Source organism: Labrus mixtus, chromosome 2 (genome assembly GCF_963584025.1).
Source record: "Labrus mixtus chromosome 2, fLabMix1.1, whole genome shotgun sequence".
In the NCBI taxonomy this organism is placed as follows: Eukaryota; Metazoa; Chordata; class Actinopteri; order Labriformes; family Labridae; genus Labrus; species Labrus mixtus.
In genome coordinates, this window is record NC_083613.1 from 12,459,125 (window position 1) to 12,475,212 (window position 16,088).

The window sequence follows — 16,088 nt, forward strand, 5'->3', positions numbered from 1 at the left end:
ACTGAAGCTGGGTGCAACAAATACCAGCAGAGGATAAAGTATCGTCTGGAGGCTGAATCATATGTAACCTGCTGCGGTGCTGAACTATAAGCTGGGGATTTAAAATACATGAGCCCGCTTGTAGCTGTGGATTCTTACAGAGTGAGATTACATTCTTTTTTATGAGCCTGCACTCCGAAGAGAAGCGCTTGTTTCAAGGTGACAAAGGTCGGGACTAAAGCTGGAGTTAAAAGTCCAGACTGAGAGACTTCAACAGTGTTGGAAATAAAACAGAAAGTTTATTTTGTTTTCACTCGGCGTGGTCGAAGCTGAGCAGGACTTTGAGCACACGGTGCATGAAACTTTCGCTCCTCGCGTCTCGACTGTTGTACATCGTCTTGTATCTAATCATTCTCTGTTTGTCTCTTCCTCTGCAGACGAGCTCACCTGCGGCTGTGTCTGGAGCGGTTGAAGGCCCTCATACCTCTGGGACCAGACTGCAACCGGCACACCACCCTGGGCCTGCTCAACAAAGCCAAAGCACACATAAAGGTACGGATCAGGAGCATCTGGAACTTGTGTATGGTTAAATGTTACAGTATGTCCATGTCAAATAAACCAAAATAGATCGTGCAGGTGTTCAGAACGCCGCCCTCTTTCAGATGAAGAAATGTGTATAAGATATGGATCTTACTCATCGGGTTGTGGCGGGCGTTCTGCTGGGATCACTCGTGGTTCTGATGTCCAGATGGATGTGATGACGTTCTTTTTTTAACTCCAGGGTGCGGTCTGATTGGAGCTTTCAGCCGTCTTCATCCCAGAAGCCTTTGCAGCAGATTTATGAAGTTCATCTAATAAACCTTGTGTTTGTAGCGGAGCAGTGCCTCCTTATTAAAGAGTTTACTTCCTTTAATTTTTTCTGTTTTAATGTTTTATATTCCCGTCCTTTTATTTACCCTGCGGCCTGATGCGTTGTCTTGGCTTGTAATTGAAGGTGTGGCGTGTTATCAGCCGTCTCCAGCTGCTCGCTGCGTCCTGATTTTAAAGAGCATGTAACACATTCAGACGTCCTGCTGCACGCCTTCCCCTCCGCTTTAAAGACCGCCATGAGACGGCCCGGAGATTGAGCAGTCTGCATGTGAGAGCGCTGCTGTAGTGAGCACGTAATACAGAGTGGGGGGGGGGTGATAAAGCCCATATTGTTGTCATTCCCCACACTGTGGTGTCAACCCCCGCCGCCGCCCCCCTCGCTCGTATTGTAATGAAGGTAGGCGTAGAGAAGGCGAAATGGTGTAAACAAGGAAGGTGAGGGAAATCATGGAGCGGGTTTCCAAGCTGGCAGGAGGAAAAAGCAGGGGACACAACGAGTTGAGTGTGTGAATGTTTAAACAGACGAGGGAGGGGCTTGTTTGTCTTCTGACAGACGGTGGAGATGAAAAGAGTTTCCTTACAGAAAATGTATCTTCACTATCTCTCACTGCTGCTTCAGTTGTCTTTCATACTTTCCTCTTTTCTCCTCCATGTTTCTTCTGCTGCTCCACCTGCTGCACTCGTGTTGAACCTTCTTCTCCTCTCCTCTCCTCTCCTCTCTTCCTCTCCTCTCCTCTCTTCCCCTCCTCTCCTCTCCTCTCCTCCCCTCCTCTCCTGTCACCTCCTCTCCTCTCCTCTCCTCTCTTCTTCTCCTCTCCTGTCACCTCCTCTCCTCTCCTCTCCTCCCCTCCTCTCCTGTCACCTCCTCTCCTCTCCTCTCTTCCTCTCCTCTCCTCTCTTCCCCTCCTCTCCTCTCCTCTCCTCTCCTCTCCTCTCTTCCCCTCCTCTCCTCTCCCCTCCTCTCCTGTCACCTCCTCTCCTCTCCTCTCCTCTCCTCTCCTCTCTTCCCCTCCTCTCCTCTCCCCTCCTCTCCTGTCACCTCCTCTCCTCCCCTCCTCTCCTGTCACCTCCTCTCCTCTCTTCCTCTCCTCTCCTCTCTTCCCCTCCTCTCCTCTCCTCTCCTGTCACCTCCTCTCATCTCCTCTTATATTGGATCAGTTCACTGACCCTGCTCTCTGACACTCAAAGTTCACCTTTCCTGTGTCCCGCTCTTCTCTCTCTCCTGAGCAGAAACTTGAAGAGGCGGACAGGAAGAGCCAGTACCAGCTGGAGTCTCTGGAGCGCGAGCAGAGGCACCTCCAACGCCAGCTGGAGCTGCTGAGGGGAGGCAGCAGTGCTGCGGCCCAGAGCAGCCCAGGGGAGGGCGAGAGGATACGCATGGACAGTGTAGGCTCAACCCTCTGCTCCGACCACTCCGACTCTGACCAAGGTGAGTGTGGCTGCGCTCTTAAAACAGCACAGCTCCTCTGGGACGCCGTGTGAGGGGAGGTGTCGCTGAACTTAATCAACACATCATTCTGGGGTCGTTTGCATGTCAAACCTCTAAACAGGACATTTCCTGGTGAGAGGTTTAATATGTAAACACACCTAGAAGGCTTTCATGGTCCAGTCTGGTCTTTTGAATTTTTAAGAAAAATATGTAAAGCTATTTAAAGACGATTAAATAGTTTGTTCTCTCCCCCCCTCCTCTCTCTCTTTCCCTCGTCCTGGTCTGCAGAGGAGATCGAGGTGGACGTTGAAAGCACGGAATTCTCCCATGGAGAGCTGGACAGCGTCAGCACAGCCAGCACCAGCGACCTGGACGACCACAGCAGCCTGCAGAGCATGGCGAGCGACGAGGGCTACTCCTCCTGCAGTGTCAAACTTGCCTTCCCCTCCTAGAGTCCGACACCACCTCCACCTCCACAGCCACCACCTCCACCTCCCTCGCCAAACCTGCCTGTCCGCCTACGCACACATCCGACGGAGGCCACGCCCCCACAGCTAACCGCCTTTGTGTCGCTTCAGCAGCGCTTCCTCCTGCTCCGAGCCTTTAGTTTCCCCCGCTCCTCCTCCTCTTCCTCCTCACGCTGCTGGTGGAGGCACTCCACTGCGAGCTCTTCCTCACCTCTGAGCTTCGAGCCGGCCCGACTGACACGCCCACAGCAGGGACGCCAACACGCCGATGTGAGGCAGCCAGCTGGTTTAAACCGTCTTTGAAGGGGAGATCAAACATCTTCATCTTTGAACCCAAATGAAGAGTCTGAAGTTTTCAAACACACGACCCCTGAGTTCATCCAAAATGCACTTAAACGATCTCTCCTGGTGTGTGTGTGTGTGTGTGTGTGCGTGAGTGCGTGTGACCTTACGCCATATCGACGCAGCTTACCCCCTCGACGTCTCCTCAGCCCTGAATTTAAGCCTTCGTCTTACCCCCCTTCTGTGTTTTTTTTTTTTGCCTCTGCTCCACACTGCAGAGGCACAGACACTTGAACTGGTGCTATTGTGAAACAAACCAACGGGGGGGAGCAGGTCAGATCCACCGCCACAAAGCTTTTAAAGCCAACGCTGTGCGGCTGCCACGGTCGTCTCCAGCAGAGCACTCGAGGAAGAACGACCACGAACAGAAACGGAGGGTGGGGAAAACAAGCATTCCTGACGGAAGTGGGTGCTCAGTGCGAATCATAACAGGTGTGTGTGTGTGTGTGTGTTTCATCCCTGCACTCGCCTACTTTAGAGCTGTCCATAAAAAAAAAAAACGGCACAAACACAGAAACACGACGACCACAAACGTCTCTCCAGCAGTAACAAGCAATAACTCCTAGGCTCCGCCCCCTCCTCCCTGAAGACTGTGTGACCGTCCGACAAGCTAACGTCCTCCTTCTTTTGTACATACGAGTAGTTTAATAAATGAAACTTCAAAAAAGGAGAAGAAGAAAACAAAGGTGGAGCTCCCGGGTGTTTGTGTTTTTAAAAAGATCTCTTCCTGTGGCGGCCAATGACATGCGGATGGACTCTCTCACTTTGTTCTGGAAACATTGGGATGTTTTTTTACGCTGTCGCCGCCACGAGGAGAAAAAAAAAAAAAGTTGAATCAACTTCCCCCCGTCGAGCTGGTGGAGGAGGCGGAGTCTGTGTGGCGCTCTTTTTATTTATTCGACTCTTTCTCCTTTTTGTTTGTTAGTGTTCATGAAATGTGGGGGAGGGGGGGTCGGATGGGGGGATGGGGGGGTTTGTGGCATTCCACTGGCGGTCAGGTAATCTGTGGAGAGAGAGCGTGAAGCGTGCAGGGAAGAAAAACGGGTGTTTATGATGTCATTGCTCGCCATCCAGACTCCACTGGCATTAAGAGTTGCACTTCAGCCACACTGCTTTCTTCTTCCGTGTTTTTATTTCCCCTCGTGTCTCCGTCTCTCTCTCTCTCTCTCTCTCTCTCTCTCTCTCTCTCTCTCTCGTTCACCCTTTTGTATGTGAAAGTAAACGCCACCTTTTCAAACTATTTATTTCTCACTCCCCCGGCGAGCGCGAGCAGCGGCGAGACAGACGGCCTCTGACTCGTGTTCGCTCTCATTCCTCTCGCTCCTTATTCCAAGAGTTGTATATTTGATGGGTTTATTGTTATTTGTCTTTTTTCTGGGGGGCGGCGGGGGGGATAAGAAATGTAGCCATTTTGTTTTCTGATGTTTTACTCGATGGACACTTGAAATGTAATTGGGCCCCTAAGCTGCTCTTAGTGCTGAGCCTCGCCTGGTTAGAGTCCCACGCCGTGTGAGGAGACGACTCCCCCGACCAGCACACACCGGACAACGGGATAGGCCGGAAGACTAAACCGCTCCATGCTCCGCCTTCAGAGGCGGGTCCAAACACACGTAGGCGGGTATTTCTCTGAACGTATCTTCTTCTGAGCGTTTTGACCTTTCGTACACAAATGGCGTTTTAAAACTCTCCTTTAGTAAAACTCCTCCCACGGCGAAGATGTTCAGAAACTCTGTTAAAGGTGTTTCTGTGTCGACGGGGAGAGCGTCACGCTGTGCGCCGGTTTCTCCTCCGTGTGACGTCATCGTGCGACTCTGTCTCTCTTAGTTTACATGAGATTAGAGCGATGGTAGACGTAACCAAACTAGCGCTGGTGCTAACGTTGCTAACTGGACTTTTTACACACTCACACATACACACACAGTTACTCTCCCACTATGTGGAACGAGCAGAGACCCCTGATTGGATGACGGAGGTCACTGCTGATTCATAAAAGACTCCCACCGCACAAACCACGCCCACAACGCCAGCTGTTTTTAGAAGAGACCCGGTCAGACTTTGGGTTGGTGGGACGACTTTAAAAATGAAATGGTCATTGCAGAGGAGTGGGGAGAAAATGTTCTTATGTCTGAGACATCGTTGTTAACCTTCCTTTAAACCCGCCTACGTGTCAACCAGGTCTCGTATTAACTCCTCCTCTCCGGTCGTGTTTGAGAGTCCGTCTCCTCAGTCGTCGATAGCCGAGACTTTCCGGGCAGATGTTGAGCCAGCTCCTACCCGATGAAAGGGGGTCTAACGCTCCACGTTCCTCCGAGTCGAGGATTGTAGTCTCTATTAGACGTGTGTTTTAGTCGACAAAATGTGTCTTACCTTTTACAAAACAAGGCCTCCGATTGAGGTTTTAAAGATGAAATATATATGGGAAAAAAAAGAAACAGAACAAATCCTTTGCTTTCTCTGAAGGACGTCGTGAAGGTGGAAAGTTTAACGCCAGCTGTGGTCACGCTGAGTCACCACATTTAGGTGCCGGATTTTACAGAAGAAGAAAAACCACCAAAACCACCTCAGAACACCTCAGTGTCCTCGCTCTCTCTCTCTCTCTCTCTCTCTCTCTCTTTTTCTCTCTCCTCTCTCTCTTTTTCTCTCTCTCTCTTTCTCTCTCCTCTCTCTCTCTCTCTCTTTCTCTCCTCTCTCTCTCTTTCTCTCCTCTCTCTCTCCTCTCTCTCCTCTCTTTCTCTCTCTCTCTCTCTCTCTCCTCTCTGTCTCTTTCTCTCTCTCTTTCTCTCTCCTCTCTTTCTCTCTCTCTCCCCTCTCTCTCTCTTTCTCTCTCTCTCTACCCCTCCCTCCCTCTCTCGTTTTGAGGGACAGTTTACATTTATTCCTCCCCCGTTTAAGTTATTAACCTTCAGATTCTCGTTGTTTTTTTGTTCTCTCGTCTTCATTATGTCGATGTGATGAACCTGCACTGCGGACAGGAACAGAAAAAGGTCCCACGTTTGCAGACTTCAGTGGGCTGATCAGACTTGTGATTCGTCATCAGAAGGCGATCTATCCAGCAGGACGCGTCCTAACCGGCGGTGCTGTTGCGTCCTTATCAGATCTAACTGTTGCACTGAGCGTTAATGGCCCTCGCCGCAGACTGCTCAGAGTTATTATTTTAAAGACCACCACGATCATATCTTCATGTGCTGGAGATCACAAAGCTATATTCTTACCTCCGGGTTTCAGGTCAGGTGTTTTCATGCGGGTTTCACTCTCCAAGAATGTCCAGTTCCAGTTTTGCAGCTTGGCCAGCCGTGCACCAGCTCCGACAAAAAGTGGACGTTGCAGTGTTTTTTTAGTTTGTCTGTAAACCACACTCCATGCTGGCGTCGGTCTCACAGGAGGTTTGACTTTGAGTAGGACGCTCCTCCTGATGTTCTAAACCTGTGGCCATCCTTTGTAAAACATGCAGTCTGATGATGATGATGATGATGATGATTCTAGCCGTGTAAGTTGAAGATGCAATACTTACAATAAAAACACCAAGATTTCCAAACCTCAACGACTCCATCGACCTCTTTGTGCTGAAAGTGGAAAAAGTGATGTCAGGCTCTTTATGTTTTCTGCTGTCTGAAAGACGATGACACATTTTCTCCTGAAGAGACTGATGGTCGTTCTCTGGAGGGAGCATGTCAGGACGTCTCCTCTCCCGTGTGTTCTTCTCTTTATTGATGAATTTAAAGGTCCAATCAGTGAGATGTGTAGTGAGTGAAATGATAAAGGTATCTTACTATATGATCAGACATTAAGGAAACATGTTGAAGTGCTGACTTCTCTGACAACAATGCAGCATCCAGTATGTCCTCCTTCTAACTTTAGATTCTGGTCCTGAATGCTCTGGATTTGTTTGGACCAGAGAAGGAAGGCAGTTTTAAGGCACCCCAACACGGCTGTTTTGGACACCCCTCAGTTTGCCAGATATGAGAGCAGTTATCAGGTCAAACCAACAGGTGTTGCAGCGATGGAAGCGGGCAAGAGAACTGGTTCAGATAGAAGTGATTGTACCCGACCTAAAAAGCCTCTGCATGTTTCTAATAAGCTCCACGAGCAGAAACGTGCTCAATATGACTCCTTAAGTGGCAACAGGTTAGCAACATGATTGAGTATAAAAAAAAGATCATCACAAAAGAAGGATCTTTCTGAAGTAAACAAGGGGAGGGGTCTGCACACTGAAGACCGTGCTGCATGAACACACATGAAGTACAGAGTAGGAAATCCCCCCCCCCCCCCCCCCCAGAGAACCTTAGCCTCTGTACATTGGCCACTAGGCCACCGGCACCCTCACCACCTCTTCTGTTCACAACACTTTAAGGGCGCCGGTGGCCTAGTGGTGAAGTAATCATTAGTTTGCTCGACCCATTCACTTGTTGAAGCGGACGGCCCCGGTTTGAATCCAACTCCTTTCGTGCATGTCATCCCTCACTCTCTCTCTTCACGTTCCTGTTTCTGTAATAAAGGCATAAAGAAGAAGAGGTGCAGCTGGAGAGGGCTAAACACGAATTTACAAATCATCACATCCTGTTCCGGACTTTTCAGGTTTTATTGTGAAGGGCTGTCGGCTCTGTGTCCAGGTGTCACTTTGAGTCCTTCTGCTCCGTTAGTGTGCACGTGTGTGTGTGTTTAATCTGTTCGAGCTCACATGATGTCTGAGACATCAAACCGGTCTTGTGAAGAGAGTTACAGATTTTTGTTGTTCTTGAACACACCACGAGCATCCACCACATGAGACGTTCTCCTCGAGTTATCCCAGCTCATGAAAGGAGGCTCCACTCCCCCCCCAACCAGTGTTGTACAGAAACCACCACGATACTGCAAATAGACGAGCACAGACCTCAGCATGAGGACCATGATCCTCCGTCAGCGTTATAAAGGAATCACTGTGACTGATATTTGATTTAAATCACCACAATAACTGAGAGTGAAAAATCAACGTGACAACATCATCACACCATCTCTGAAGATTCATCACATATTCAAGTTTCATGAAAGCTAGAAACAAAAGAATCATTCATGCACCCACAGTGTCAGTGTTTGTGTATCAAACAAAGAGAAGTCTAGTCTACAGGGCCGCCGGTAGCTTAGCGCAGGGGTTCTCAACTCCTTCATGATCCGAATTTCAACCAATCCGATTTCTGATGAAGTTTGGACCTCAGTCGGTACAGAACGTGACAGAACAAATCAATCAATCAAACTTTATTTATATAGCACTTTTCATACAACAAACGTATCCCAAGTGCTTTACATCAACATAAATCAAACAGCAACAACATGACTCCCTCTCCCACCCCTATCCCACAATCCAAAAACTACAATAAAAATAACTAGATATGAACAGGTACTGAGGAAACGCTATCATTTATTCTAAATGAGGAAACACAGGAGGTTCATAATGTAATAAAACTAGATGAAATGAGAGTCAGTTAAAAGCTCTACTAAAAAGGTAGGTCTTGAGTTTGCTTTTAAAAATGTTTACATTGTGTTCTGCCCTCAAGTCTCCTGGCAAAGACACAAAACAAACGTGTTGACACTCGACCTTTCCAGGCACACATTGACGACCCACTGAAAATGGCTCCTCGACCCACTTTTGGGTCCCGACCCACTAGTTGAGAAACACTGGCCTGGTGGTCAGTGCACGCGCTCCATGCATGCTGCATGCGGGCGGCCCGGGGTTCAAATCCGACCTGTGGTAACCACGTGTCATTCCTCTTTCTCTCCCGACTCCACTGTCCTGTCTCTGAAATAAAAAAGCATAAAAAGCCCCAAAATAAACCTTTTTGAAAAAACTTTATTTTAAGCTTTAAGTGTATCAACGCCGTCCTCATTCATGCACGACCCGCTTTCGACCTCGACCTCAGCGAAAAGGAAGTGTGGAAGACAGGAACAGGAGGAATACAGAGAAATCCTTCCTGCATATTATCTCATCTCCTCCTATCCCGTTTTTATTACCAACGAGTAAGGTCTCTAACCCGCTCTGTTTCAAAGCGTATGAATCGTCGCTTTAACAAATCAAGATTGATTGAAGTGTAAATACATGAGGTATACAAACATCAGTCTACCTGCGTGTCTCAAAGCTGATCTTAAAGGTGAGTCCATATCTGTGACTTGGACTCTGGAATATGAGTTAGTCATGTTGATTTACATCTTCATAGAGTTCTTAAAGTAAGGAGACATATGACTCCGCTGCATGCTGCTGCCCCCTAGAGGACTAAACTGTCATCAGCCGTCCTGAGCCACTGTACCTACTGCTGTGAGAGAAGAGAGGGAAACAGTCCGTGTGTTGTTTGGTTCTGGGTTTGATTATTAATGGATTACTTTCAGCAAAAAAATAAAATAAAACTAATGGAAAAAAATAATTTCTAGATGAAATATTTAACATGATTCAATCACACAAACATCTCATTTCACATCCTTCAAATGACAAAAAAAAAATCCATGCCAGAAACAGGCTGCCCCTGAAGCTCCTGGAGTTGCTTGTTCACAAACACTGAATGAGAAGACTAAAGAACTGTTTAATATCAGAGGCTGCGCACATCTCAGGACTCACCACTAGGAGGCACCATTGGCCTTGAGATGAAAACGTGGACACGTAGACTGTCTGTTTCATCACAACACTCAGAGTGAGATCTCTTCAGCATGCTGGAACACTATGTTGAGTATATTTGGGACTCATTCAAGGATTTACCTTCTGATCTGCAGCTTCAAAACCTGGACCTGAAGACCTGAAGACCTGAAGACCTAAAGACCTGAAGAGAGCAAACAGGGAGCAGGAGCTTACCTCCATGAGCTCAGAGTGCAGGGTGGATTGTATTTGAATGTTCACAAAGGAAAACCATTAACATCCTGCAATGACATTTTGTTTTTTAAAGATTTATTTTGTGCCTTTTTATGTTTATATTGTAGACACAGGACGGTGGACAGAGTCACAAATCAGGGAAAGAGAGAGAAAGAGAGGGAGAGAGAGAGAGAGAGAGAGAGAGGAACGACATGCAGGACAGGAGCCTAGGGTCCAATTTGAACCCAGACGCCCGCTGCAAGGACTATTGCGTCTGTAATGGGGTGAGCCACCAGCGTCCCCTACAGAGACATTTTAACATGGTGGACGTTTGAGCCTCTGAGCAAAACATAACAAGCTTAAGGTAACACCATCCCGTCCAGTGTGAACACAGAGCCAAAAACAACAAGCACAATACGTCACATACATCATGCCTGTCAGCAGAGGTCTTTGGACGCAAGTTATTTCACCGCTAGGCTGCAAAAAAGAACTCAGAGAGAAACAACGACACAACTAAGGAGACAGAGGGGAGCAGACAACGACCAGAGGCAGAACACAGGTGCTGACAGGAAGTGACCAGAGGCAGAACACAGGTGTTGACAGGAAGTGACCAGAGGCAGAGCACAGGTACTGACAGGAAGTGACCAGAGGCAGAACACAGATGCTGACAGGGGCCGTTTCTGAATAGTCACAGTTCAGTATGCAGTACGTACTTTTCAGTATGGAGTTTCAGTGTACTGAACTGTCGTGGTCATTCAGCAGCATTTTTTGGGTCCACCTCAGTCTACTGAACATTTCAGTATGCATACTAACTTCCGGGTTTCATGCAGTATGGATCGGATGCATCCTTTCAGGAAATGAATTGTATTTTACCACCCACAATGCAGTGCGAAATTAAACGTAAATCATCACTTCACGTCAGCCTCCAAATCAAAACAAACAAGCGTGGATTAATTGAATCAATTTTTAATCTAGAGTTAAAGAGGTCATATTATGCCCTTTTTGGGGTTCGTATATTTAATCTATGTACCTACTTTTGTATGTTCACAATAGCTAAAGTTAAAAAAAAGTGTCTGTTTTCATGTACTGCTCCTCCTTGCTCCCTCTACGCTCTGAGTCTGTCAGCTACGCTCTGTTGAGCCCACACTGTTAGACCCCACGTGGGCCAAGTCTGCTCTGATTGGTCTGCCGATCCGCTCTGTCGTTATTGGTCAGTTGCTCAGCACGCGTCTCGGAAATTTCAACATGAGCTGCAGGGCTTGCCACAACGAGCCAATGGACTTAGATCAGTGATCTCACACTGACAATGATGTCGGACTGACAAATTTTTATCGAGGGGGGCTAGAACCGAGCGTTACATGCAGCTAATGCTACAGCTAACAGGAGAACGTAGGAGAAGCCACATTTCCGCAGACTTTACATTTTTGCACATAGATGTGCCTAAACATGCACAGGACACTTGGAAAACACACTAAAGAGCATATAAAACCAGAAAAAGCATAATATGGGACCTTTAAAGTCCCGACTGAAATCACTACTTTTAATTAACAACAGAAATATAACAAATGTATACATTATTATAAAACCTTTCCCCCTCTATTTAAATAATGATTTCACTATTTAAATGTGTCTTTATTGGTTTATTTTACTTTATATTCTGTATATTACTGTCTTTCATTTGTTCTTTTCTTTATGTACTGTATGTTATTTAGTTATTTAATCTGTCTTTTACTTGATTTACATTGTAATATTGTTTTTTTTTTTACCTGACTGTATATGAGCATTACTCTTCTTGAATAAAGCTAAAAAAAATAAAAAAAACGGGTACCCGGTTCGGGTAACGTAAATGACGTCACTTCCATACTGAATGAATCAGATGAAGTAGGAACAAATATCTGCCTACTGTACGCGCCTACTGAATAGTAGATACTAACAGTATACAGCACGGATAGTAGGTACTGTCTACTGCCTACTGACAGATTGAAGAGGTACTTGGAAATTCGGATGCAGCCAGGAAGTGACTAGAGGCAGAGAACAGGTGCTGACAGGAAGTGACCAGAGGCAGGGAAACCACATCGACAGCTGTCCTTGAGAGTTCTAATCAGCATTAAACCATCCTAAATATCAACATCATCATCATCATCATGAAGGTCGTAGGTGTTCAGAAAGAGCTGGGTCTTTAGCTTTTTCTTAAAGATGCAGAGGGACTCTGCAGATCGAATGGAGTTTGGAAGTTGGTTCCACCACCGGGGGGCAACAGAGGAGAAGAGTCTAGTTAGTGCCTTTCATTGGCAGAGCATAATGAGGAAAATTTCTCACTTACTGCTCCCATCAAATTTAAAGAGTTTTAAATTTGATGGGAGCAGTAACTGGGAGCCAGTGGAGGGGGATGAACAGAGGAGTGACACATGATGTTTTTTGGGGAGGTTGAAGACGAGTAGCTCTGCTGCGTTCTTGAACCCCTGCAGGGGTTTGATAGTGCATGGGTTAGTGCCAGTAAGGAGTTCTATCACAGTGTGTATTGAAGTGTTTTGTGTTGTGCAGAGTCTGATTTTCATCGTTAAACAGAAGAAGAAAACTCAACATTTCAACTCAACAAGTCTCGCTCGAGACTTAAAGTCTCCATGAAATCAAACTTGGAGAGTATTTAACTGTCGTGTTGTGACGTATTTCCTTCTGAAACCATAGGACAGAAGGAAATACACACACGCACGCACACGCACACACACGCACGCACACACACGCACACACACGCACACGCACACACACGCACACACACGCACACGCACGCACACACACGCACATGCACACACACACACATGCACACACAAACAGTCAGATGCCTGAGGATGATGTGCTGCTGACACTTTCCATGATCTGTTCCTGTCTCAGCACTGACACATTCGCTGTTGTGACGAAGCCGCCGCGATCTCACAGTGCAGAAAACAAGGAGCAGCGTTCAGAAATCTGCTCCATAAAAAACTTTCCAGGTGTGCTGTCTGTGAATCAGCCTCAGCTTGAGCAGGTGCGAGGCAGCCTGGCTGCTTCTGCCCTAAATAGATGACATGAGCTGTGAGCTTTATACTAAAAAATATAATGTACAGTTAGAGCCACTAAAAAATTCTATCTACGGTCCATTCAGTAAGATGTGTAGTGAGTGAAATGATAAAGTGAGCTTACTATATGATCAAACATTAATGAAACATGCTATGTTGAAGTGCTGGCTTCTCTGACAACAATGCAGCATCCAGTATGTCCTCCTTCTAACTTTAGATTCTAGTCCTGAATGCTCTGGATTTGTTTGGACCAGAGAAGGTAGGCGGTTTTAAGACACCCCCCACATGGCCGTTTTGGACGCCCCTCGGTTTGCTAGATATGAGACCAGTTATCAGGTCAAACCAACAGGTGGACTCAGGCCCTTAAAGTGCCATGACAGCACTTTTGTTGAACGAGGCTCCTGTGCTGCTGTGTGCATCAGATGATCAGAATATAGAGGAGGAAACATGTGAGTGTCTGCTCCGGACTGAACCCACCAGAGAATTTTATCCGTCAGTGAAATGTGTCTGGTTAGCAAAAGAGGCGCAATGTCAAAGAGGGGCATCTGTGTCAAAGTCTGAGTCAACAACATGAGTGTGGATGATCATCATGTGACACATCTCAAGGGCAGCTGTTACGACTGGCTCCGCCCCCTCTGTCCGCTCTGCTCTCTGCATCTACACGACCATCTTCTACCTCGACAGTCATCGTGCTCCCTGTCTCATCACTCGCCCCTCTTGCTCTCTCAGGAGACAGGAGACGTGAGAGCAAGGAAAGAAAGAAGAGGAGACAGGACACAGGACACAGGAGACAGGAGACGTGAGAGTAAGAAAAGAAAGACAAGGAGACAGGAGACAGGAGACAGGAGACAGGAAACAGGAGACAGGAGACGTGAGACGTGAGACGTGAGACGTGAGAGTAAGGAAAGAAAGACGAGGAGACAGGAGACATCCTTCAGTCGGACAAAATACCCTCAGCGATCCTTTAGTGTTAAGCCTGTCTGTGAAGCGAGTGACATCATAACGAGTCAGCACAACGCAAGTGTGTGTGTCACCTACATGTGTCAATGCTCGTTATCTCTCCTTATCTGTGTGTGTGTGTGTGTGTGTGTGTGTGTGTGTGTGTGTGTGTGTGTGTGTGTGTGTGTGCGTGTGTGTGTGTGTGTGTGTGTGTGCAGTAAAGTGGAAAACAACACGTTCATCAGCAAAGTGCTACTTCCCATTTTTGCAACAATCGCTTTTAGAAAAAGAAGGTGCTCAGCAGAACAAGGAGGGGGCGAGACAAAAACCTTCCCACTTAACCACGCGGGAAAAAAAACAGATCCGTCACGGCCGTCCATCAGACAGGAAGTCGGTTCTTGGATGTTAGTCACCTCCTGATCCTGACAGTGACCTGAATGACCTCGACGTGCCGCCCTCGCTGCTCTGCATTTCTTAGTGTTAGAGGTTACATAACACACACACCTGATGGCTGACATATAAACATTAAAGGATGTTGTATGCATGTGGGTCAAACCAAACGTCCCCCCCCCCCCCCCCCTCGATGTGTCAAAAAGCCCCGGGAACACCTTCCTCCCACACCTCCTCCATGTCTGACTGGGGAGAGAGAGACGTGTCCATTCATTCCCCAAACCGAGAACTCGACTTTCACACCCATGTCACGCTGTGATTGGCCAGCTGTGCAGAGGTTAGAGAGGCCGTGAACTCCCTCGAGCTTTTTTTTTTTCTTTGTTACAGATCTATTTGTGGTAGTGGTCTGTGGTCTTTTGAAATGTGCTGTTATTGTCTCTCTTCATCCAGGGCTGCAGTCTGTCCGTGTGGGGGCCTCTAACTCAATCAAACTGTATCTGTATAGCGTCAACTCAGAACAAGTGTTACCTCAAGACACTTTACAAAAAGCAGGTAAAAAGACTCTTACTCTTTGTTAAGACCCAGATTAATCCATCATGAGCACTTTAGCAGAGCAGCAAAAGTTACAGTGGTAAGAACAAACTTCCTGATTAAAAGGCAGAAATCTTCAGGCCGGATCCCAGGCCAAACAGCCCTCACAGCCTAGACTGCACCGGGCTTGAAAAAGGGATAGAGGGAGATGGGATAAGATGCAGGAAGAGGGATAGAGAACATATAGGGGGGAGGGGGTGTATGCGTGTGTGTGTGTGTGTGTGTGTGTGTGTGTGTCACTCATTTCCCTTCCGTTTGAAGGACGCTGACGCACAGTAGTCGGTACGATCTGCTCTATCTGCTTCTCCTTAGACTTCTTCAGAAAACTGAGAACTCGTTGATGTCTCAGAAATGTGAAACTTCCTCTTTTTAAAAAAAAAAAACGTTTTTCGAAGTAAGAGGAAGTGCGTTTGTATCTCAGATGAAAACATGGCCACATGTTCTGTTTTTCCTTTCGGTTTTCTTCCTTTTTTTATAATTTCCAGTTTGCGTTCGCTGAGCTGTCCTTCACGCCTCTCTCCACGTCGTGTTTCAAAAACCTCAGAGGTGAAATAAAGTTAATCATTTCATGGAATACAAAGAGAATGGATTTAAATGTCCCATGCATCACTGCCACCACCAGCTGCTTCTTATGCATAACGCTTATGTAACATTCCCAAAAACCCAAATAGCTCTGATTAGCTATTGTCATCACTGGCACACACTGTACGAGGGCTGAAATCTTTTTAAACAGCTCTGTTTTGATTTTGATTTGAAGTGTTATCCTCAGGCGTGTAGCTGACCTGATTGACAGGTGGGCGCGATGTAACGGTTTGTCAGGAGGTTTAAAACCCGCCTCAGCTCCAGCTCTCAGCCTGTCGTTAGGTTGACTGAAAGTTAGACTGAGACAGCATTTCCAGCATGGAGACCGCCATCGATGGGACTCCAGCGCCCCCTGCAGGAGCAGACGGGGGACGCCACTCAGACTTCAAACATTCATATTTATTATATCGTCCTGACTGATTCAGTTTCAGAGGGGAGTCCACTGATAACACTGAGGCAGATGTCATGTCTAGTTTCTTATGTCCTCACACAAAACAAGAGACTGTCTTCTTCTGTTAGACTCAAAGTGAGTCTGAACATGAGGTGGCAAAAATGCAGACACGCTCAATTCCTCTGTCACGATGTTAGGCACCAGTAGTAATGATTCCTGAACTTTTCTTTTCTTTTGTGCA

General features: G+C 46.9%; 1 protein-coding gene across 2 annotated transcripts in view; it reads left to right on the forward strand.

Annotated features, from left to right (window-relative positions):
• mxi1 (max interactor 1, dimerization protein) overlaps positions 1–6,628 on the forward strand; it is a 30,964-nt gene extending 24,336 nt beyond the window's left edge. The window contains exons 4-6 of one of the 2 annotated variants that reach the window (XM_061064831.1): positions 417–531; positions 2,080–2,278; positions 2,567–6,628. In XM_061064831.1, coding sequence (XP_060920814.1) covers positions 417–531; positions 2,080–2,278; positions 2,567–2,730 — 478 coding nt within the window. In that variant the 3' untranslated portion in view covers positions 2,731–6,628. The remainder of the gene's footprint in view (positions 1–416; positions 532–2,079; positions 2,279–2,566) is intronic. The other variant, XM_061064839.1, reaches the window with a different exon arrangement.
• Positions 6,629–16,088: the final 9,460 nt, after the last annotated feature.